Source organism: Phodopus roborovskii, unplaced genomic scaffold, assembly GCF_943737965.1.
Source record: "Phodopus roborovskii unplaced genomic scaffold, PHOROB, whole genome shotgun sequence".
Taxonomy (NCBI): domain Eukaryota; kingdom Metazoa; phylum Chordata; class Mammalia; order Rodentia; family Cricetidae; genus Phodopus; species Phodopus roborovskii.
This window is the reverse complement of record NW_026126558.1, coordinates 17901895-17926112: the sequence shown is the minus strand read 5'-3', so window position 1 is coordinate 17926112 and position 24218 is coordinate 17901895. Positions and strand designations below refer to the sequence as shown.

At 48.4% G+C, this 24218-nt stretch overlaps 2 protein-coding genes across 2 annotated transcripts in view; one reads left to right on the top strand and one right to left on the bottom strand.

The window, feature by feature from the left end:
• The window catches only part of Cog4 (component of oligomeric golgi complex 4), a 33960-nt gene extending 27014 nt beyond the window's left edge, over window positions 1-6946 (top strand). The window contains exons 13-19 of the mRNA XM_051201374.1: window positions 329-391; window positions 3811-3927; window positions 4460-4552; window positions 5303-5386; window positions 5597-5698; window positions 6099-6227; window positions 6426-6946. Of these exons, the coding sequence (XP_051057331.1) occupies window positions 329-391; window positions 3811-3927; window positions 4460-4552; window positions 5303-5386; window positions 5597-5698; window positions 6099-6227; window positions 6426-6560 (723 nt within the window). The 3' untranslated portion in view covers window positions 6561-6946. The remainder of the gene's footprint in view (window positions 1-328; window positions 392-3810; window positions 3928-4459; window positions 4553-5302; window positions 5387-5596; window positions 5699-6098; window positions 6228-6425) is intronic.
• Window positions 6947-7177: 231 nt separating this feature from the next.
• Window positions 7178-23815, bottom strand: Fcsk (fucose kinase). Its single transcript, XM_051201373.1, has 23 exons — window positions 23707-23815; window positions 23005-23156; window positions 21629-21679; window positions 20387-20512; window positions 19816-19888; window positions 19159-19256; window positions 18759-18839; window positions 18171-18290; window positions 17869-18040; window positions 17017-17129; window positions 16163-16264; window positions 15851-16021; window positions 15359-15423; window positions 14630-15000; window positions 13403-13613; window positions 13085-13251; window positions 12782-13003; window positions 12270-12413; window positions 11994-12113; window positions 8731-8912; window positions 8549-8654; window positions 7940-8163; window positions 7178-7807 (listed from the first exon to the last, which is right to left on the bottom strand). The coding sequence occupies exons 1-23, from the start codon at window positions 23786-23788 to the stop codon at window positions 7688-7690; spliced, it is 3273 nt and encodes a 1090-aa protein (XP_051057330.1). The 5' UTR covers window positions 23789-23815; the 3' UTR covers window positions 7178-7687.
• Window positions 23816-24218: the final 403 nt, after the last annotated feature.

The following is a 24218-nucleotide window of genomic DNA, read 5'->3' as shown; positions in this document are numbered from 1 at the left end:
CCTTAGCCCATACTAGGGATTTGTGGATTCTAATCCTTACTCTACTGTTAAAGGCTTTCCACTTTGAATTTCTGTCTCCATCCCTGTTTCGTTTTTTATCATAGTGTTTATCACTACCTGACTTTTTATCATACATGTCAGGGTTAGGAGCCTGGACCAAGCTGGCTGCCTAATAACAGTGGTGCTGCCTTTCCATAGCTGGGTCTAAACTCAAGCTAGTACTTCTCTGAGCCACATGAAATGTAGCTATCAGCCACTTTGGATATTGCTGGAGTGGGCTGCAAGCCCAGTGATAAGGAAATAACATTTCTTTTTCATCATCTTCCAGGTGACCCTGAATAATGTGGAAGTGTGCAGTGACAATATCTCAACTCTAAAGAAGACTCTGGAGGTACAAAGGATATTTCTTAGTAGTTAGAGCCACTCTTGTTGGAGAAAGGGCATTAAACACCTGTCCTGAGGTGACTGAGCATTGTCTGACACAGAGCCACATTGGTAGGAGCTCAGTGGTGATTGGCAGTTTAGCAAGGGATCTATGGCCTGCTGGGGAAGATGACCATGGCCAAATCCTTTCATTCTGAGCCACAGTTCTCTGTCCTATACAATGAGGTACAGATTTCAGTTCTGCCCTGGTGATGGTTTGTTGAATGCTCTTGTGAATTAACAGTTGAGTATGCTTCATAAAAGTACTTTAAAAATGTTTTAGGGTCTGGAGAGCTGCCTAAGCAGTTAAGAACACTTACTGCTCTTCCAGGGACCCAAGTTTGCTTCCCAGCACCAACCCATATCAAGCAGCTTACAGTTCCCTGTAACTCCAACTCTTGGGCATCCAGCACACACTTCTGGCCTCCATGAGCCCTTACACACACACACACACACACACACACACACACACACACACACACACACACCTTACATTCACGTAGAAACATACACACATAATAAGAAAAAAATAATAAACAAAAAAGATTTATTTATTGTGTACATAGTGTTCTACCTGCATGTACGCCTGCAAGCCAGAAGAGGGTACCAGATCTCATTGCAGATGGATGTGAGCCACCATGTGGTTGCTAGGAATTGAACTCAGGACCTTTGGAAGAATAGCCAGTGCTCTTAACTGCTGAGCCATCTCTCCAGCCCCATTAATTTTTTTAAATTATGATAAAGCCTTCTATAAATAAAATTAAGGTTTACTAAATCATGAATAAAGCCAGTTGCTGTCTCTTTTTCTAAAGATTTATTTTTTTTAATGATGTGTATGTGGCATTAAAAGTTTATATGCACATGAGTGCAGGTGCTTTCATAGGCCAGAGACATCATATCCCCTGGAACTGAATTTACAGGCAGTTGTGAGCTGCCACACATGGATGCTGGGAACTGAACCCAGGTCCTCTGGAAGAGCAAGAAGTGCTCTTAATCACTGAGCCATTGATCCAGTCCCTGCTGTCATTTAAAAAAAAAAAAAAAAGAACTGCAGAGCATAGTAGAAATTTCTTGGGCTTGTAGTCACTTACTAGGATGTCCAAATCTCCATTAAACCTCTAACCAGTTATATGGCTTTAGGCAAGCTCTGTTTTAAGTTTCTGGACTCTCAGTTGTAAAACTGAGATAATAAAGTATGTACTAAGAGTCTCAAAAAAACAAGACAGCATGGAGCAGCACTGTGAAGTATTAGAGTTCCCAGAAAGAAGGAAAGCTAGGGTCCTGCCTCCAAGGTGGTCACTAGCTAGAGGATGTTTTGGAGCAGAGGCAAAAGGCTGCCTATGGAAACTGGTGTGACCTCGGGGTAGGCAGGAGGCTTCATAACTAATATGGTTTCTGAGGGAGGCTCTGAGGAAACAGCAAGACATGGACCAAGTTAGGAATTTACCCCAAAAAACTTAAAATAAAATAAGGTGACACATTATACAAACAGCACAGTGTCTATTGTGCAAGAAATGTTTAAATGGGATTAAAGGTATGTACCACCATGCTTGGCTGTTGAGCTTGGGATTGAATCCAGGGCCTTGCACATGCTAGGCCACCACTCCACCTCCAAACTCTCTGAGTGTTAACACTCTAGATTTATTCCTAGTTGTATCTTTAATATCAGTCTGTTAGGGTTTGAAAAAACAGAAAACTCATAAAATTGATGGAAATTCATAACTCAGCCAGCAGAATTAGCCACATAAGAAAAGAGATAACAAAACAGGGCCTGGCAGTGGTGTGCACACCTTTAATCCCAGCACTTGCCAGGAGGCAGATCTCTGTGAGTTCAAGGCCAGCCTGGTTTACAGAGCTAGTTCTTGAATAGCTAAGGCTACTCAAAGAAACCCTGTCTCAAAAAAAAAAAAAAAAAAAAAAAAAAAACAGGAAAAAGGAAATGAGAGAGATAGATAGCAAGTATCTAAGACAGAATAACTCCCATCAATGAGGTTTGCATTTCGCAGACACTCTGTTCCAGCCCCATCACCAACGTTTTGCAATAAGCAGGTCTGTTTCCAGATGAGGTGAAAGCTAAAAGACTGAGTGAGGGAGCTGCTGTGGGAACGGAGTCTTCTACCAGTCCATCTGCAGTCTGACTGATGCTGTTATAAAAAGAACAGCATAAACTTTGTAAAGAATGTCACAAGAAATGATGTAGTCAGTTGTTGACAACCTGAAACACCACAAGCTTCAAGCAGGTCACCTTGCAGGGGTCAGGGCTGAAGAACAGTAAGAGGAACAATACCCTGGGTCTGATACCTCAGCCAGAATCTAGCTCCATATCCTGCTGTACCGATTTCAGCAAGTTATAAAATCTCTGAGCTTCCGTTTCCTTATCTATGCCTCAAGGATAATAATGCTGATATTTCATAGGGCAAGCATGTTTTATTTATTTTTAAGTTATTTATTTATTTTTAGTTTTTTGAGACAAGGTTTTCTCTGTGTAACAATCTGGCTATCCTGAAACTTGCTTTTATAGACCAGGCTGGCCTTGAACGCACTGAGATCCACCTGCCTCTGCCTCCCAAGTGCTGGGATTAAAGACATGTGCCACCACCACCCAGCTATAATCTTTTTCTAAATATATAACTTGTGGAGGGGGTACTTTTGTGTGTGTGTGTGTGTGTGTGTGTGTGTGTGTTTGTGTGTGTGGTGTGGTGTGTGTGTGTATGTGTGTACACACTTTAAAGGAGGGCAAGAACACCAGGTGGTGGTGCATGCCTTTGATCCCAGCACTCGGGAGGCAGAGGCAGGCAGACCTCTTTGAGTTCAAGGTCAGCCTGGTCTACAGAGTGAGCTCCACTACCACTTGGCTTTTTTTTTTTTTTTAAGATTTATTTATTTTTATGTGAATTGATGTTTTGCCCACATATATTCTGTGTAAGTGTGCCAAATTCCCTGGAACTGGAAGTACAGACAGTTGTGAGCTGCCATGTAGGTCCTCTGAAAGAGTAGCCATTACTCATAACTGCTAAGCCATCTCCTCAGTCCTGTTAGCATGTATGTATGTATGTACGTATGTATACACACACACACACCTACTTGCTGGGCTGTGGTATCACACACCTCTAATCCCAGCACTCAGGAGGCAGAGGCAGGTGGATTTCTGTGAGTTCAAGGCCAGCCTGGTCTACAAGAGCTAGTTCCAGGAAAGCTAGGAGCTATACAAAGAAAACCCATATTTGTGGCAGGGGGCAGGGAAGCAAAGTAGAGCCACCAGTAAGAAATCTTCTTGGAGAAGTCTAGTAAAGGGAAAATGACTACTTGAATGTTGTCCCCCTTTTCCCCTGCTCACAGCCTGATGGCATAAGCACAGTCAGTTTTTAACCCTATATTTTCCCCTAGAGTGACTGCACTAAGCTGTTCAATCAGGGCATTGGAGGGGAACAGGCCCAGGCCAAGTTTGACAGCTGCCTTTCTGACTTAGCTGCTGTATCCAACAAATTTCGAGACCTCTTGCAGGTAAGACCTCATGTTGCTGCCATGATGTTCTGAGAAGACTGTTAGCTGGCTTACCATGGGCTCCACTGTGGAGCCAGGGCAAGGATGAAGCATGTGAGCCACTGAAGGCATGCAAGTCCCTTAGACTAAAGGCCCACTTCGTTTCTTATCATATATCACATGAACAAACCAGTGTCTTGTCATTTAGAATTCTTGCTTGGTGGCTCCAAAATGACAAGAGCCCTCAGAAAGATGTTCAGAGGAGTTGAACCACATGGTTCAATGATGCTTGACTTTAGCCACAGGCACTGTCTAACACCAGGCATTATGAAATAAATCACCTTTTGAGATTTACTAAGACAATCTCAGGACCTCACCTCTGGACTTGAATCTCCAGAGACCTGGAAAGAGACAGGTTCCTGGCTTTTATTGTCATGACGGCCACTATGATTGATTCTTGAAGTGCCTGCTCAGCTGCAGGAATCAAGAGAGGGGTGGAAGGTAAGATAGGTGGAGCATGTGTCTGATGTGTCTCTGTTCTATCTCGGTACAGGAAGGGTTGACGGAGCTCAACAGTTCAGCAGTCAAGCCGCAAGTGCAACCTTGGATCAACACTTTTCTCTCAGTCTCCCACAACATCGAGGAGGTCAGCCTGACCACAGTAGTCATCAAAGGCAGTGAATCATCTGAACAGACTAGACCTTAAGTGCTGTCAGCCCACCTCCATCTCCCATCAGAGATAGATTCCTCCCAGGGAACAGTTGGTCCTGTCATCAGAGTGGCTCAGAGAGACTTGTGAAGGATCTTGCCTTCTTGTGACTCTTCTTTACACAGAGGCACATTTTGCCTATCATGGACCTAGGAGCCCTTTTTTTAATTTTTGAGACAGTTTCACCATATAGCCTGACTAGTCTTGAACCCACAGAGTTCTGCCTGCCTCTGCCCCCCCAAGTGCTCTGTCGCCATACCCAGCCATCTAAGAGCTTTATTCTCTGGTCTAGACTTGCACCGGTACATGAACCACTGCTGCAGCCCAGAGCTGTTTGCCGGCCAACCTAGGACTCAAGCTGTTTTTCTGGTTTTGGTTAGAGGGTTGGTTTGTTTGTTTGGGTTTTGGTTTTTGAAGGGTGAATGTTTTTATTTTTGTTTCATCAGGCAAGGGTCTCATCTCATTGTGTAACCAAGGCTGACATCAAACTTAAGAGCAATCCTGCCTCGGCCTCTCAGGTTACACATGTAAAACACCATACCCATTCAGGCTAATTTAAAGGCAGAAGCTACTGTGAGAAAGAACTTCTTATATCATTTATTTAAAAGGGCAGAGGGGCGTGGGTGAGGGTTAGTAGTACTTCTTAGAAAGAGGCCCTTTGCAGCCCCCAATTACTTCTGACCATAGGAAGAATTCAATGATTATGAGGCCAATGACCCCTGGGTACAGCAGTTCATCCTCAACCTGGAACAGCAGATGGCAGAGTTTAAGGTAAGTGGGGGTTTGCGGATTACCCCTTCTGCCCTCACTGGTATACTATGGCCTACTCCTGTGGCCTACTATGCTTGCTGTAAACTCAAAAGGCCCTACTGAGTCACAGCCTATGGGGACACTGTCTCTTCATGTAACTGTCTCATTGCAAGACTCCAGTGTAAAGGCAGAGGGGCCGAATGGACTCCACTAATACAAGCTTTTGTGCAGGTCAGCCTGTCCCCAGTCATCTATGACAGCTTGACTGGCCTCATGACCAGCCTTGTTGCTGTTGAATTGGAAAAAGTGGTTCTGAAGTCCACCTTCAACAGGGTGAGTTCAAAGGAACATGGGCCCTCTCTGCCACCAGCACACCCTGCTGCTTATCTAGGCCCAGTTCTGTGTGGCTTCTGAGATACTAGAACAGACTTGGGTCACAGGCCCTGTGGAGGTCTTGCTTCCTAGTTCTATTTATTTTTTAATTCTCTCTATATATTATATCCCTCCCTCCCTCTCCATTATTTACTTGGTAGGGAGTACATGTGGACAACTTGTAGGTTTTCCATGTGGGTTCTAGGAATCAAACTCAGACTATCAGGGTTGGTGGCAAACACCTCTACAGTGAACCATCTCAGCCTTTGCCCTCCCAGTTCTGAGGACCACTGGACTCAAGTTCTGTTGCGTCATAGGAGCAGGCCTTAAATAGACAAGTTTTGTGTTCATTCTCCTGCAGCTAGGCGGTCTGCAGTTTGACAAGGAACTGAGGTCACTCATTGCATACCTTACCACGGTGACAACCTGGACCATCCGAGACAAGTTTGCCCGGCTCTCCCAAATGGCTACAATCCTCAATCTAGAGCGGGTACGTGACTTCCTCTACCTAGCCTGGGAAAGTGACTGGAAAGAGTCCATAGCCAAGTTTGGAACCTTTCCACTGTTACTTGCTAGCAATGCAGTTCCACAAGGCACTTTCCTATATGTCCCTGCCTTGTCTTTGTAAAAGCACAGGAGCTGCCCTCAGAATACTCACCCCTACTGACTAGTTTATTCTCACCCACAGGTGACTGAGATACTAGATTACTGGGGCGCGAACTCTGGCCCTTTGACATGGCGCCTCACCCCCGCTGAAGTGCGGCAGGTGCTGGCTCTGCGTATAGACTTCCGTGGTGAGGACATCAAGAGGCTGCGCCTGTAGCAGCCATGTGGTGCCATGTGGCCCACCAGACTTCAGGACCTGTTTTCTAAGTAGCTATAGCCAAAGAGCTATGCAAAGCTGTCTGGCTTGGGTAAGCCAGGGGCCCAGACTATACCACTGTGTAGCAACCAGAGAGCAAGAACTGGACCAACTCCCAAGTTCTGCCCAGTAGCAATTGAGGCTGGAGGCAATGGGAGAGGTGCTTTAGGACAGCCTTTCCCAACTGAGAGAGGTAGGAGACCAAGCAGGCAACATATGGTCCAGTGCCTTTTCGTGAGTGATCCTCACACTACAGCAGACACAATGACCTGACAGCATGAGAGCTTGGAGGCACCTGGGGACCTAAAGACAAGGCTATGATGTTCACAAATAAACATCATAATAAAGATACTGCTTGGAGACGTGTCATTGTGTTGGGTCTAGGAAGGGATGGCTGCTTGGGTGAGACTAGTAGCCCTAAAACCCGAGGTCAGATGCATGAGACCTCAGCTTTCCATACCCAGTCACATGACATTGAGAGCCTTCATCCAGTGTTGGAGTTCAGCTGGGTCAATTCAGGAGCAGCTTCCTACAGTGCCAGAAGTGGGAATTATTGCCAAGAAAGAGCTTTCTGAGGATAACCTTGAAAATTAGGATTTATTCCAAGAATGCCAGTGTTGAGAACCCATTGCCACTAGATCCCCTTGGCACTGTCTGGCATGTTGCTGGAAAAGGCTTAGGTTATCAAAAACTTTCTGTACACTGTACTGGTTCACTGCCACAGACCTGGAAATAGACCTTCACCACCACCCTCACCCCCCAATAGAGGGCTGAGGATCAAAGCTGAACATGGGGATAGACTCTAAAAGTGTATCATCAGGGTTGGTCTGATTGTCATCCCTTCTAAGGCCCTAGTAGGCTTATACTAGGTCATGGAATTTATAAAATCTACATGGGACACTATCATTAAGATTTTCCTTAGTCCAGGTGGAGCAGAGGCCAAGCCTTAACCACTGCCAGCCATGAAGTACGGTCCGATTTACAAACACTGCCTCTTCTGCCCAATCTTGCTTCTTTATCAGCAGCCTTGAAGAGGTAGGTGATGAATAGCAACTGAACTCCACTGAAGGGAAATGCAGCTGTCGCTCTTAAGTGTTGCCTGCTTCAGAGGGCCCAGCCCCACAAAGATGGTTGTCACTTCCTAGCAGCTGCAAGCTCAGGCCCTGAGTGTCCACTTGCACCAGGTGCACACTGTAGTTGCCGAGGCCCTGGACAAGAGAGAAGAAGTTGAGAGGGCTTTTGGAGGCTGGACTGGTACAGGGCCAGGAGGACCATGAGTTGATAGGCCACAGTGGGGTATTTCATGCCAACCAACTTCCAACCCTGACAGCAACACATACCTCAGCTTTGGCCAGCACAGCTTCCAGAGCCTCTTTCTGTCGTGGTTCCTTTGTCAACAGATAGAGAAAGCCCCCACCACCTGCCCCTGCCAGGCTTTGGCCATACACATGAGGGGTCAGGATATCCATCATTCGCCGCACAGCCAGCGGCTCACAGCCTGGGGCCATAAGTTTCTTCTGCTCCCAATATGAGGTCAGGTACTGGCCCAACAGAGGCAAGTTTCCTGGGGTTGGGAGAGGGGGAATGGTTTGCCTAGGCCAAGATACTCAGTTGATACTCTTTTGCAGAGGGAAAGGAGGGTCAAAAGGTACTTCTTCGACAGTATTAGGGCCAACTGCACAAGGTTGAAGACTAATATGCACAAAGCAATTAGCGTGTTCTTTAGCCTCACCCTTGGGGCTCTGAGCAGCTCACACTTCCCTGCAACTCAGGCAAGGCCAAGCTTCTTTCTCCTGTTTCCTGATAAATGGGGTCAGAGGGCCTTTCCCATGAGAAAAATTGTATGCTGATAGGGCTCCCACAAGGAGAAAACGGGAGGTTCAAGGGCCCAATATGTGGCATTGTGTGAGGCCCAAGACAAGACAGTTGTGGATAAATAAATACCTCACCTTGGCGAAAAGCTTCAGCACATTTCTCAGTCTGCCGCACCAGTCTGCGGGCATTCTGCACCACAGTAGGCAACCGAGCGTACCAGTTCCTCAGCACATCCTGCAGGTGAGGCATGGAAGTGGTGAGAATGGGTCCAGCCAAGAAAGTGCCTTCCTTATTGAGGGGCTGAGCTCACCTGCAGCAGATTCCGTGCCAGGCGGGTCTTGCCAGTGTACACCAGGAGCAAGTGGTCATTGATCTTCTGGACAAAGCCCTCAGGCACAGTGATCTCCTCCACCTCCACCTTTAGGGGCAGCTGAGCCCGGGAGCGTCCCACCTTGATGCCAGGCATTAGGCCACTCACTTGGTCCTGCCAGCCACCTCCTATGAGCCCAAAGTCCTGTCATTATTGGTGCCTCTGTGGCTCAACCTCACCCAGCCCTCTATCTGGGACCAGAATGGGAAGACACCAGTGAGCCACGACAGCAGGCCAATTCCAGAAAAGAAAAGGAGCAGCAGTCAAGACCCAAGTTTTGTTGCAAATCTAACATAATTAGAATAGGCACAAGGCACATCAAAAGATAGGGCTTCCATGTAATCTGCCAGTGCCCCAGCAATCTGTCTTCTAAGAGTGTTTGAAGATAAGTTCATGGGGGCAAAAAGATGGCTCAGCAGTTCAAAGTGCTTACTGCTTTGTCTGAGGAGCAGAATTTGGTTGCCAGCACCCATATCTAACAGCTCACAACTACCTGTAGCAATAGCACAAGGGAATCAAATACCTGATTGATGGGAGATGTCATTCTGTATGTTTCTCATACTGGATAATAATAAAGCACTGTTGGCCAATAGGAAAGGAAGATAGGAGGGACTAGGAGACAAGGAGGAAATAGGAAGTAGTAAGGAGGAGTCAAGATGGAGAGTATGGAGAGAGCTGGACGCCAGCCGCCTCCCCGGTAAGAGAAGGTCATGTGAAAATACATAGATCAGCAGAAATGGGTTAATAATTAAGACAGAGCTAGCCGATAAGAAACAAGTAACCGGGCCAACAGCATTGTATCAAATACAGAGTCTCTGAGTGTTATTTGGGGCTGGCTCAAGAGCAGGACAAGACCAGCGGTGGCGGCGGAAAAACCGTACTCGTTACACCTGATTGTTCCTGTAGGCACCCACAAGCACACATATTCACACAAAGATACACAAAATAATTAAAAAAAAAAAAAAAAAAAGAGGGCTAGAGATACAGTTCCAGGGTTAAAACACTGGCTGCTTTTCCAGAGGACCCAGGTTGAATTCCCAGTGCCCACATGGTGGCTAACATTAAGAGCCAGAGTAATCCAACACCCTCTTCTGGCCTCAGCAAATATCTCTACATGCAATGCACAGACAATATACACAGATAAACCACCCACACACATAAAATAAATAAGAAACCTAGGAAAAATACTTTTTTTAAAAGAAGTTTGTTGGGCAGTGGTAGTGCATGCTTTCAATCTCATCACTTGGGAGGCAAAGGCAGGTGGATCTCTGTGAGTTTGAGGCCAGCCTAGTCTACAGAACCAGTTCCAGGACAGCCTGGGCCACACAAACCCTGTCTCAATGCAAACAAAAAGTTCAAGGCCATTAGCATACATGAGCACTAGTACTTCAAATAATAAATAAACAGGTAGATAGATAATCTGACAAAACAAGCTGCTCTGGGGTATTGTCCTTGATATTTGAGGCAGCATATGCATGTGTGTACACAAATATGAGTGACTTATGTACCCATGTGGTCAGAGGTCAACACTCCACTTGTTAATTAAAAAAAAATTTATGTTTTAAGTGTGTGTGTGTGTGTGTGTAGGTATGTATACATGAATGCAGTGCCCCAAGAGATGAGAAGGTGTCAGATCCCTTGGAGCTAGATTTACAGGTGGCTCAACAGCTAGGAACTCTCCAGCCCCTCTACCACCTGGAGCCCACCAACTGGCTGGCCAATGAGCCCTGAGGATTCTCTGGTGCTCACTTTCCAGGACAGGGCATAAGCACATGCTTTCACACTGAGATTTTCACACTGGTACTAGAGATATAAGGTCAGGTCTTCATGTTGTACAATGAGCACTTACCCACTGAGCTATCTCTCCAACCTCCAATCCCTCCATATTTAAGAATCTAAAGTGCAGAATGCAGAAAGCAAGAAGCATCTACAATTTTACAGCCACCATATAAGAGAGCTGGAAATGTCAAGAATATACTGCACTTCGTGCAGCTGCAAATGACACATTCACTCCAGTGGCTACTGATTAGTGACTAGGTCCTGCCCATGGCTTTCTCAAAAGGACACGTTTTTGCTCATTTTATCCCCAGGGCCCAGTAGAGTAGATTATCATCAATAAATGTCAGCTAAACAAATAAAGAACTTGAATGGCACACCTCAAAAGGAAACTGAAAGCTCCCATATCTCTTTTGCTAATGACTGCTATTATAAGACACGAGTACAAAAGTAGGGCTACACCTGGGTGGTGGTGGCTCACGCCTTTAATCCCAGCACTCAGGAGGCAGAGGTAGGCAGATTTTTGTGAGTTCAGGTCCAGCCTGGTCTGCACAGTAAGTTCCAGGACAGGGGACAGGCTCCAAAGCTACAGAGAAATCTTGTCTTGAAAAAAAAAAAAACAAAAACAAAAAAAGGTAGTGCGACAGAGGAGCTGGAGAAGACCCCATACATCTTTGAGACAGTTTCCTTCAAGATATACCAGAGCTGAGACTCCTAGGTGAAAAGAACAGTCTAGGATCTAGAACCAGACAAATATGTGGCTGTTTTATATTATGCTCGGCTTCCAAGGGCCATGATGGCCAGGAGGAGAAGTCTGGTGCCAAGGACATCTCAGAGAATAGTCTTAACTGGGCCCTCACTCTTTTACCATATAGGGAACAAATGTCCATTGCCCAAGAGAGTGTCAAGTTGCCAGGAAGAAGACTGAAAGGTCCATCTTGCAAACCTAGATCTGCCCCACAGATTCTGAAGGATGGCCTGCAGTAGGGCAGTCATGAGCACCTGGCCCCACTAAAGAAATAATAAAAGAAAGGCGGAATTGGGCCTCGAGAGTTGGCTCAGCACTTTAAAAGCATTTACTCTCAGAGTATCCAGGTTCAGTTCTCATTACCCATGTCCAGCTCCAAGGACTCTAGCCCCCTCTTTTGCACTTCCTGGACCCCAGACAAGGTTCATTTATGTACATTGCAGCCAAACGCTCAGACACAAAATTGAAAGAAGCAACAGCTTTTGGTCCTCAAGAAGGCATTCATGGGACATTAGCTCCTTTGAGATAAAACATTTCAAGTTGAAGAGCATCAGAAATCAATGTGATAAGGAAACTATAACCATTTTAAGGAGTAACAGTTATGTGGCTACTGGTAAATCTAGGGAACCCACTGTAAGGGTCTATGGAAAATGTCAGTTCTCCACCTCCCTAGATCACTTTGTACCTGTGGTGAGCACCTGCTCCAGGTGCAACACTGCGTGGATCAAGGCCTCTGTGCCTACTGCCCGGCCTGCAGCCCGCTGCAGGGCAGCCAGGGCAGCCCCTGCCAGGATGCTGCTGGTGCCTGCAAAACAGAGGAGGGCACTGTGAGTCACGAACCACTTCTGCCCAGCCCCACCCCACTCTTTCTGCTGCACAGAAGCCAGGGACCAGAATCATAAGCAAGACTGAGGAGTTGAGACAAAAAAAAGGTGGACAGCAGGGCCCAGGGTTTACTTACCAAGCCCAGAGCCATGGGGCAGCTCTGACCAGGTGTGCAACTCAAAGCCACCATTAAAGGAGTGTAACAACTGTTCATGCAGAGGGATCTCTGAGTGGACATGCACAATACCCGCACAGATAAAGGCTGCCTTCAGCAGGGCTCCTGATGGATAAAACCAAAGGAAGGAACTGCACTCCTAGGCCACCACTTAGCTTACCTCCACTGCAATTTCCCAGCCCAAGATGGATCTCCTCTGGTAGGACAATGCAGGCCCCATCCTCAAACCATAACAGAACATCACGGCTCTCTACCACTGGCAAATGTGTCACTTTATCCTGTGCTAGTTTGTATCTAAGAAGGGGGACCTCCAGCCCTTTCTAGTCTTCCAGGGCTACTCAAACATGCTGGCTAGCCCTAAGGTCAGATCCTCAATAGTCAGCAGTCCTCTGTGGATGAACCTCCAAGTTCTGCCCTCATCCCAGCTGACTGTGGCTACCATCCCCACTTAACAATGTCCTAGTTGTCCTGACCTGGGGCGTGAGGCTGGCAGTAATCTTGCAGGTCATCCAGGCTCCGACACACTATCTTCATGGTTATCTCATCCTGTCGAGGCCCCACCGCCAGCCACAGCTCAGGCTCTAGGATTCGACGTGCCTTGGCCCCGATGGGCCGGCAGCCATCCACCCGCACAGCCAGGCCCAACACTGCTCCACCAAGCTCATAGGCAATGGGTGGTGTGTCACTCCAGCCACCTAGAGCAGTTCAAAAGGTGGTCACAGAGCCTGCCAGCCTGGCCCTGAGGAAGTTACCCACACCTCACCCAAGGGACTCACCAGAGAAATCCACACGGGCTGGGCACTCAGTCACCACCCACTGCCCAGGTGCCGGCAGCTCTACCGGCTGGGTGGAGACAAAGTGCTGGGATGTCATCACAGCCTGTCGGATCAGGATCTGCTCAGCCCCCTCATAATGGCGGGCAGCTCGAACCAGCAAGGCAGGCCTGACAGGCGGGAAGACAGCCAGTCGCATGGAGCCCCAAGCTGGGAGTAGACTGCCTGTCTTGGTCAATCTGAACTCTTGAGTTTCCACTACCATGAGATCGATTCTGCCCCTGGTGGCTTTTCAATGGGTTCTAACTGATCAACACCCACCTGCTCAGCCACTTTTCTCTTTCCTGGGCAAGTGCTTCCACACCCCTCACCAGATCTCCACATTCCAAGTATGAGAAAGGCTGAATCCACTCAGGGTTGGCAGCCGGCCCACTGCGTAAGCCTCCTCGGCCCTCTGCCATGCAACCCAGAACATCTGCCACACAAGCCAGAGCCCGGGCTGCCACACCAGGATCCTCTGCCCCAGCTGCAACTGAGGGACCAGGAGTTAGGCGTTTCAGAAGAGAAGGCTGCTGGCCTCTAATGCTCTGCCCCAAGTCTCAACAGTCCCCCAACACTCCAGATTCCTCATTCCTGCCAGTTTTTGTCAAATTGTACACCTGCCTGTGAATGCATCCTGCTCTACCTAGCAAAGATTTTACTCTGCTAGCTCCAGCCCAAATGTACCCTCCACTGCTGTCTGAGACATCAGAGTGGTTAAGAGTTCAGGCTTGGGTTTCTAAGGAGGCCTGGGGTAAATGCCCTTGCTGCCAAACCTGATGCCCAAATTCAACCCCTGGCACCCACATGGTTAAAGGAGAGAAAAAGTTGTCTTCAAATAGTTCATGCGTACATATGTACACACACACACAAATAAATTTTTAAAAAATGTTTTCTTTCCAGACAGGGTTTCTTATGTGTAGACCTGGCTGCCCTAGAACTCACTTTGTACATCAGGCTGGCCTGAAAATCAGATAGATACACCTGCCTCTGCCTCCAAGTGCTGGAATTAAAGGTACATACCACCACCACCTGGCTTAAATACATAATTTTAAGAGAGTTTAGGGGTCAAACCACATGCGTTCAAGTCTTAGTCTCAACCAGTTGTGTGGCCATAGGTAAGTGACTTAAACAAGGAAAAGGTTCCAATCTTCTCAGGGCCACTAATAAGGCATTTTCTATAAGGCTAAGAATCTTAGCTACCAGGCCATATGGTCCATCTACAGTGGAGGAGAGCTGCCATATGCCAGGTCCCTGCTGGAGCTCTGCACCCCCATCCTGGCACTCTGTACAGAACACACAGGCCTGTAGATGCCATAAGGACCCAGACGCTTAGCAACTGAACCTCAATCTCCCACTAAAAGCTTTACTAACAAGGAGGAAGCTTTCTAAAAACTAAACTTGGGTGCTTCTTCTAGTTTAGAATTGCATGCCCCCCTAGTACTTTTAATTGGTGGCTAGAGGGCAGGCAGGGCAGGAGACCACAGTTTGACTCCATAGCACACTCACCCTTGTCCAGTGTGGCCAGCAGGGGTCCAGAGCAACCTTCACCAACAGCAGCCCGGATCAGTGGAAGCAGGCAGAGGTCCTGCCGGGCCTCTAGCACATGCCGTGCCTTCTGCAAGGCCTGGCAGAAGAACAGATCCCGACGGGAGGCCAGTGTGGCAGCCCGGTCCAGGCAAGGCTGCAGCTGCTCCCAGGACAGGCGCCAAGAGGCTCGCCAGGCCCGCAGGGCCTCACCTCTGTCCTCCTGGGGGTACAGCATCCACAGCACGTCCTGGGGCCCCAGGGCCCTCGTGGGGTGGAGCACAGGGAAAAGGCGGGCACTGAGAAGGCATCGATCTGAGGGGGGCGTGTCTGGGTCCCACAGGTCCCAGTCTCTGGGATGCAGAGAGGTGCTTTAGTGGGAAGGAAACTAAGGCTCCTGCCTCCTTCCCAAGCCCTGGCCCGTCTGTCACCTCATGGAGATGGGACATATTCCCCCATGGGAGGCAATAGTGTATTACGAGGGGATGGAGGCCATGCTGCCTCATTACCTTGCCTAAGATACTGAATAAAAATCTCAAAGTGTAAACACAGTAAGTACAACCAGGGAATTAGGGCTGCATGGGGGGAGCACTAGAGAGACCCCAGTTGTTCCAGAAGGCCTGGCAGGGCAGTAAGACGACTGGACAGGGCTGCTCAGGGACTTGGCCGCCCAGGCCCACAGAGGCCTGCTGGAGCATCCAGCTTACTTACCGAATGCCCGTTTTCTTGAAGAACTCATTCCAGGACATGTTGAGATACATGCCTGCCCCCTGTCTCTGGGAGAAGAGGAAGAAGCAGTCAGGAATGCAGGGAATCCCCTTTCAAAGGGAATAGGGGACACCAGGCCAGAGGCTGGGGAACAGATGCTCCAAAAGGGACTGGAAGAGAGAGACACACACAGGAACAGATTCTTTTAGACCACTTTAACACTCCTGCCCAAATACCTAGGATTTAGAACAGAATCCTGAGGTCTACTCCTGATGAGGGCCATTAGTGGCCACGGGACCCAAGGCTAGCTACCTCCTTTAAATCTTAATCACCAGCCTCTAAAAGGGGGATAAAATTCTTGAAAGTCTATTGAGACATCTGGCGACACCCCCACCCCCTAGTGCTCAGAGACCACTGTGACAGGATAGAGCCAGACCCTGGGGGCTCCCCCAAAGTCTGAAGACGGAGGCAAAGGAACATGCAGTAGATGCTTACTTCCCAGCTGTCCAGACGGCCAACAAGAGTAAATGCTCTGCTCAGGGAGCCATGCAGCCGAACATAGTGTCCCTGCAGGATGAGGTCATGGAGCTCCAGGCCATGCAGTGCCTCAGAGTGGGCAGGATCCAAGCCACTCACAAAGCAGCCAGCACCAATATGAACGGGGCCCTGGAAGGAAGGAGGGCAGGTGTCTTGAGGTGGGAAGCAGGTACATGTGACATCCAGACAAATGCTGAGCAATGGCACCACACCATCCCCAGCCCCCCACCCCCACCCCCGCCGCGCCCTGCCCATGCTGTGGGGCCTCACCCTCAGGTGGCAGTGCTGCAGGACACTCCGAGGCCCCAAGTGGACAGGGCCCTCCAGCAGGCAACTGACCACAGAGCATGAGGCCTCTAGCAGCTGTGGCTCCTGTGAAGCCAGGAAAGAAAATCAGGAAAGTTGAAGGCCAGGGCCAAGGGCTACTTTAGTTCTCCCTTGGAAACAAATCTCTGGGTGGGAAGTATAAAGGCCCACTGTACTCCGGGAACTTCAAAGAGCCAGATCCCCTGCTAGACCTGGTCTGGCCTAAGCCAAAGAATGTTTGTTTCCCACTGGGTCTTTCCAGCTACTCCTATCCCAAGAGCAACCTCTGAACTCCATCTGTTCTGTGCCCCAGCATCATGGCACTAACCAGACCCACATGTGTCTGTCTCCACAGAGACGCTGCAGAGAGGTCTTTCCTAGCTTCTGATGTAGCTCCCTGGCTCTGTGGCCTTGGATAAGTGCCTTGGTGTCTCTGAGCCTACAGTACCTCTGGGATATCTAAGTGTGGTGGCACCTGACTTTAATCCCAGCATTCAAGAGGCAGAGGCAGGTGGATCTCTGTGAGTTCCAGACCGGCCTGGTCTACAGCACTACATAGAGAAACCCTGTCTCTGAGGGGGGGGAAAAAGTTCAAGGTCATCCTTGGAGACATACCAAGTTTGAGGTCAGGCTGGGCTACATGAGACCATATCTCCAAAAAAATAAAAACAAAAAAGATAGTTAATAATAATTAAAATAGAGACAGCACCTTAATTTATAGGTAAACTGTTCCAAGCACAGGGTCTTTTCCTGAAGCCCACATCTCATCTGACCTCAAGTGCCCAGCAGCCACCTATTAAGGGGCAAACAGTTCTCACCTCCACCTGGGAATGGACGATCTGTGCCACTGCAATCCCAGGCATTGTGAGCCTATGCAGGAACTCACTGGCATCAGCAGTCATATAGCTGTAGCCACCATCAGGGACATATACTGTGAAGACATAAGTATGGACCGCAGGGGCTGGAGAGATGGCTCTGTGGTTAAGCGCACACACTGGTCTTACATAGGGCTAGAATTCGATTGCCAGCACCTATATCAAGAGGCTCACAACCACCTGTAACTCTAGCTCCAGGGGATCCAATGCCCTCTTCCGTCCTCTGAGGGTACCAGCACCCACATGTATATACCAACAGGCAGACACACAGACATACATTTAACTTTTTAAACTAAAAAATAAATCCTTTTTTAAAAGCACTGGCTCCAACCCTGTGCCCGCTGCAGCTCCAGTGCAAGTTCAGGAGGCCGCCAGCTCACTAGACACCAGAAAAGCAGTGAGCCACTTGGGCCAATGATAAAGCTGAGGTTCAGAATGTATACAACCTGTGCCAGACCCATAGACAACAGGTGGACACACAGGGAAAGGAGCCAAAGCAAGAGACAAGAGGAAGACACGAAATGGAGAGCTCTGGATGGGCAGAGCACATCTGTCCAGTCCATGAGCTGGCCTACCTAATGCACAGTGCAGGAGGCAGCTTTCCCTCTACCCCAGAGGGCCAGTAAGAAATACTCACCCAGTGGGTGTGGTGGCACATGCACTCAGGAGGCAGAGGCAGGTTAGTCTCTGAGTTCAAGGCCAGCCTGGTCTACAGAGTGAGTTCCAGGACAGCTGGGGGTACGCAGAGAAAAACTGACTCAAAAAACAAAAAACACTCAAAAAAGCAATACCTACCCATAGTGAGGGGCTGATCTCGAAGCTCCCTCCACAGCTGGGCTCGGGCTCCCTTGAGGTAACCTGCTACATCTGTGCCACCTTGCCCCATCTCTGGGGGCCGCCCAGCCAGGAAGGTCTCCCTATTCACATTCTGAGCCATGCAGAGCAGGATGTCGAAAAACAGAGACAGCTGGGTGAGGGAAGAAGCACAGCTATTAGCAGGGCAGCAGCTGCAGAGACGCTGACCCACAAAGGGGAAAGGGCTGGCACACAGCATCTCACCCCCAGCCAGGTGACCCCAGTTGCCTTTCTTCAGTCACCTGCACAGGCTGGGCTCCAGAGTCCAAGCCCATATAGGTGCAGGCATCCAGAGGCGGGCTCACATGGGTAGCCAGAAGGTGCTCAGCAGTCTCCACAGAGAAGAAGACAACCCCGGAGACCTGGAGGGACACACAAGGCTTGAGCGTGGCGGGGCCTAGAGCCAAGCACATGTGATGAGCACAAGGTCAGGTACTGTAACAGGTATGGACCTTTTTGGACCACCCAGCCCCCAGATTCCAGGTGTGGGCAGCTCCTACCAAAGCACCTGACAGAACCCCCTTGGTCTTGAGGCCTCCTGCCAAAGCCAGTTCCACACCTTTATCAACACTCCCACCCACATCCATCCTGGACTGCTTCTGCATCTTTCTACCGCATTCTCTAACTCACTCAAATTTGGTTGCTTTCTGGCACAGGACGAAACCCTGAACTTCCAAGTCTACCTGCTCCATGGACTCTGGCTCCATCTGCTCTCCTGAATATCTTTAAGTTCTGGTTCTTTCTGGGCTTTTCCCCAGAAAGACAGGGAAACTGCCCCCCCCTTTCTAAAAAGTTCCCAAGATCCCTCATCTCAAGCCCAGCAACCATACCAGTGGTACCAGCCCGTCAGGCCCGACACACCGCTGCAGCTCTGCCTTAGTGCCCTGGTAGTAAATGTCCAAAACATAGCCCTGTGTGGAGGGGAGGAGCAGAGTTAGGGACAGGAGCAATAGAGGGCCAGCAGATGGTCTCCACATCAGAAGACACAAATCTGACAGGTACCAATGTACTTGTGGGGCCACAAGCGCCGCAGACTTCTACCTGAAGAAGGCTGAGGGTGGGCTTTAGTGGCTATCACATTCTCGGTACCTGAACACAGCCTGACATGGAGGGGCGAGTGAGCACCAGAGCTGTGCCACACAGGAAAACTTCTCAGGCTCAAGACCACATGGAATACCAAGGACAACACACCCCTGTCCAGGGCAGCCCAGCTGTACCCAGGAGTAATACCTGCGAGTCAGTGAGGTAGACTCCATGGTTGAGAGCGTAGGTCAGGCTCCCAGGGAAGGCGATCACCCTGGTTCCCCTGAAGCCATTCCAATTGATCCCTATGGGGTGGCACAGTCAGGGTGGCAAGGTAAGGAGCCCAGCCATGAGGAAGCAAAGGCACAAAGATGGGGCATCTGGGAAGATCTAAAAGGGAAAATATAGTTTCCAGGGCCAAATGGACATTCCTCCAGGAAAATGGCAACCCCTCCTCCGCTAAAGTTCTTCCACAAAGAATTGTGGGCCAAAGGGGCGAGGCAGTTCTGGTGATTTCTATTTGGGTGGTGCTTTTTTGTTTTGTTTTTTTTGTTTGTTTGTTTGTTTTGTTTTGTTTTGTTTTTTCCTGGTAGGGGTGTAAGTTGTCCAAGAACTCATTATAACTTAAATTTGTGCAACTCTTCCTGCACCCCCTCATAAGTAGTTAGAATTAAAGGCATGAGGCACCACAATCAGCTCCCAAGTCTACAGATGAGCAGACTGAGGCTCAACAGAGCAATGCTAGCCTCTTGGTCTGACCTATGCTTCCTTTATAAGTAGGCTGCTGAAACAAGGTGGGCTAGAGAGGTAGAGCCAGCCGGAGGTGTGGAGAGGGAAAGCGGTCCTACGCCATCCCAGGCTCACCGGGATTTGGAGGAACAGACAGAAGCATGTCGGTGCTGCAGACCCACACACCTGGTGGGGAGCCTGGACCCAGCTGCAGGGGACCAGGGGAAAGAGAGGAAAGAGAGAACTTAGCTAGTGGCCAGGCCCAGCCCCTCCACTACTCTTTCATCCCTGTGTTGGCTTGTTCTGTGTGCTCTCCCAGCCAGTTAATCTCAGAGGAGTCTGCTGCTGAAGTAACAGGGCCTCTCAAGAGCCATGATGTCAACATTGACCCCCTTCCCTCTCAACCCCAAGCTGTACTTCTTTACTTCTTGTTTGTGTTGGGGGGACAGGGTCTCACTATGTAGGTCTGGCTGGACTAGAACTTAAGAGACCTACCTGACTCTGCTCCTGAGTGCTCGGATCAAAGCCATGCATCATGACACCAGGCCCCAAAACTAACTGCTTGAAGTTCTAGCTGTGCTCACTGCAGACCATTATTTCTGGGATTCTTTTCCCATTTGAGCCACACAGACCCTCCCTGATGGCTTAGAATGTGCAATCTGGCTCTATCTGAGATGGGCCATCCTTGTCAACTACCTGGCCTTACCCGGTGGGTCATGATATCCAACAGGCAGTCCAGGTTGCATACCAAGGCCTCCACGGGGGCCTGTGGATTCTCCACAGGGAGGCAAGTGAAGGCCCTGCCACAGTCATCGAAGGGGAAGTCTCGGCCCTGTGGGGCAAGCAGAACCTCATAAGAGGGAATCCACCTCAGCTGGAACACTGTACAAGGGTGGTAGGCATTAAGTAGAGGAAGTTTTTTAGAAAGTATTCTATTGATGGTTCTTCTTTGAATTTTTACAATTAACATGATTAATGTGCAAAATCAGAGAATGTATATATGCAAAAGGAAAAAACGTCCTGAGGATCACTAAGTATTGCCCTCACTTTGAGATATATTCTATCAGATTTTCACTAATATAGTAGAGGTCAAACAACAAAAAGAATCGGGTCTCTGCTTCTACTACATGGGTCTTGGTTTGGCATAAGGTGCCTTCAACCCCTGAGCCAACTCAAATAGCCTTTCATTCACACTTCCTCTAAATTTTGTTTTTTAACAAACACAAGCTGGTCAGGCATGGTGACACATGCCATCAATCCCAGCACTTGAGGAGCAGAGGCAGGTGGATCTCTGAGGCTAGCCTAGTCTACATAGTGAGCTCCCGGCCATCCAGGGCTACACAGTAAGACACTGCCTCAAAAACAGAGAAGCATAAGCTCAGTAAATCAGAGATGAGACTCAGTTGGTGGTATGCTTGCCTAGCACACATGAAGTCCTAGGTATAAACCCTGGCATCATATAAATTGCACATGTCGGCACTTGGGAAGTGGAGAATCAGAAGATAAGTCTGTTCTCAGCTTCACAGCAAGTCTGAAGCAAGGCAAGTCTCCCTGAGGCTCTGCCTCTATTTTTTTTTTTTTTTTTTTTTTTTTTTTTAATGCGTATGTCTGTATGTGCATCATGTACCTGCAGAGACCAAAAGAGGGCATTAAATCCTCTGATTATGCCTAGCTTTTACAAGGGTGTTGGGGATTTGAACTTGGGTTTTCATAGTTACACAGTACATGTTCTTACCCACTGAGCCTTCTCTCCATCTGTAGATGGACCTTTTAATTTGTTTAAAATACAGACCTAACCAGCTCCCAGTTTCCAGACATTTCGGTTCATTCAGATCTCTCTGGATTTATACAATGAACAGCTTGCATGCACACAACGGTAACACTCCTAAAGTCCCATCCAATCGCCAGAACCAAGATTCCGACCCTCTGCGCAACCTATTCCACTTACCATGTGCAAGATGAGGATCCAAGCTGAGTGTAGGACATCAGATGTGACCACCTGTCAAGAGCAGAAGAGCCCTGTTGACAGAGGCCTTAGGCAGATGGCACCTAAGGATGATACCCTCCTGTCCAGAGAGGTACTCCAACACAGGTATCCAAAGGGAAAAAAAAGGCAAGATCAAGACCAATGAGCATGTGGGGCATGGCAGCACACGCCTTTAATCCTGGCACTCAAGGGGCAAAGCAGGAAAATCTCTTGTGAGTTCAAGGCCAGCCTGACCTACATAGTGAGTTCCAAGACAGCCAGGACTACACAGAGAAACAATGTCTCAATAAATATATAAATTTAAAAAAAAAATCAATAAGGACAGTTAGGCAAGGAATAGCCTGACAGGAGGCCATTCACTTGGGACACTTCCTTGACTTATTTGGAGGGGAGACAACAGGCAGCAATTGGAGGCCAGATGAGTGCCCTGGGAGGTATCAGCTCCAAAGGCGACCACAGTACTCCCACCCGTTGCCAATTCCACCTCTACTGCTGGGGAATGGTTACAACTAAGACCACCATCCTGCACATCTTTGTGCTATGCAGTCAAGGTGACTGAGTAACATAGCTAGGGGACAGAGCCTGTGGGAAACACTGACACACATCCTCCTCAAAGGGAGGTCACCCATCAGTTCCACTGAACAGGTGCCTAATGGGAAGGAGAGTATAAAGTGGCAAGATCTATGAATGCTTTTGTTTTGTTTTGGCTACAAAGTCTCACTATGTAGCCCTGGCTGGCAGGAACTCACGGTGGACTACCCTGCCCTTCAACTTACAGAATTCACTGCCTCTGCCTCCAAAGTGCGGAGATAACAGGAATGTGCCATCATACCCACAGCAAGGTTTTCGAATTTTTCCAAGAAAAGCAAGCCGGAAAGCATCCTACTGAATACTGAGATAATGGCTCCAATTTTTTTTTTTTTTTTTTTTTTTTTTTTTTTGGAGCCTGTCCTGGAACTTGCTCTGATCCGCCTGCCTCTGTCTCCCGAGTGCTGGGATTAAAGGCATGCGCCACCAATGCCTGGCTCCAAATTTCTTGAGATGATTTTATTTTACTGTGTGGCCCAGGTTGGCTGTAAGCTTGTGGCAATCCTCCTGCCTCAGCCTTCTGAGTGTTACCATGCCTGGTTTCTGGCGCCTCCTTTCTAAAAATGCTCCACAGACTGGCACTGCCTATTGCCTTTACCTGGATGGCATGGCGGAGATGAGTGTGTCCAACTTACACACTCCAATTCAAAAGCCAAATGCTCAACAAACTAGGAGAGCTGAAGCTCATAGAAACAACCAAGTCCCAACAGGGTCATGAGCCAGAGGGGCAGCAGCTCAGAAACACTCACGGTGAAGCCCGCACGGGCACTCAGGTGTTCAGCAGCCACCAGCAGCGCATTGAGGGTGGCTCCTCCGCTACCTACTCGGGTCTGGGGGTCCTCCACAGCCAGTAACAGGGTCCCAGCAGGGATCTGCTCCCGCCTCTGCCGTACCTCCAGTTCTGTGATCAAAATACATGCTGGGACACACACTGTCACCACCCACCTGACCCAAAGCCTCTTAATAGTCGTTTGATTATACTGGCTTAGTTTTTCATACAGTAGATAACTAGATCCTTCCCAAACTCTTGGGAGGTAAAGTACTGTTACCCTCATTTTACAAATAAAAACTAAAGGCTGGGGCTGGAGTGATGGCTCAGCAGCTAGGAACATTTGCTGCTCATCCAGAGGACCCAGGTTCAATTCCCAGCACCCACATGGCAGCTAGCAACTGTTTGTAACTCTAAGATCTGACACCTTCACACATACATGCAGGCAAAACCACCAATGCACATAAAATAAATAAATTTTAAAAAACAGTCCCTTTAAAAAAAATAAAAAGGAAAAGAAAACTAAAGGCCAGTGAAATGACATGTGGATCAAGTCACAAGACTAGGAGAAGTCAAGTCTGTTCCAACCCAGGTCTACAAGGCTCCCGGTGCAACAGGAGTCCGGTAACTGAGGGCTGGAGAGTTCCAGATTAAGGTAAAGGTAGGAAGGCATGTCACCTACCTCTCTGAAAGACCTGGACACTGTCCTTGTACTGGCATGTCAGGATGATGACTGTCCACTCAACCCCTCTTAGGTGATCCATTCCGGCTAAAATGGAGGGGTGAGGGGTTTCCTGAAACACCAATGTATGATATATATGAACAATTTTAAAGGTCAGACATTAAAATTAACTCTTTCTGATATACAGGTTTATGAATTTTAACAATAATTAATTCTTTTTAATCTTTAATTTATTATTTTATTGTGTATGAGTATTTTGCCTGAATGTACATATTGTATAACATGAATGTCTGGGGCCTTCAAAGGTCAGAAGAGGGTATCAGTTCCCCTGGGACTGGAGTTGCCGATGGTTGTGAGCCAACATATATGTGCTGGGAATCAAACTTAGGTCCTCTACAAGAGTAGTGATGCACTCCTTTAATCTCAGGACTCAGTAGGCAGAGGCTGGTGGGGATCTCTGAGTTCGAGGCCAGCCTGGTCTACAGAGCAAGTTCCAGGACAGCCAGGGCCAC

Bases quoted from the DNA above. Each gene is read 5' to 3' on its own strand.
- Fcsk (XM_051201373.1), bottom strand. From the start codon at position 23,788: ATGGATCACCTAAGAGGGGTTGAGTGGACAGTCATCATCCTGACATGC. The intron at 23,157-23,706 runs GTAGGTGACATG...TTTTGATCACAG, and splicing joins TGTCCAGGTCTTTCAGAGAG to AACTGGAGGTACGGCAGAGG. The intron at 17,130-17,868 runs GTAGGTATTGCT...ATGTCTTCACAG, and splicing joins AGATCAGCCCCTCACTATGG to TATATGTCCCTGATGGTGGC.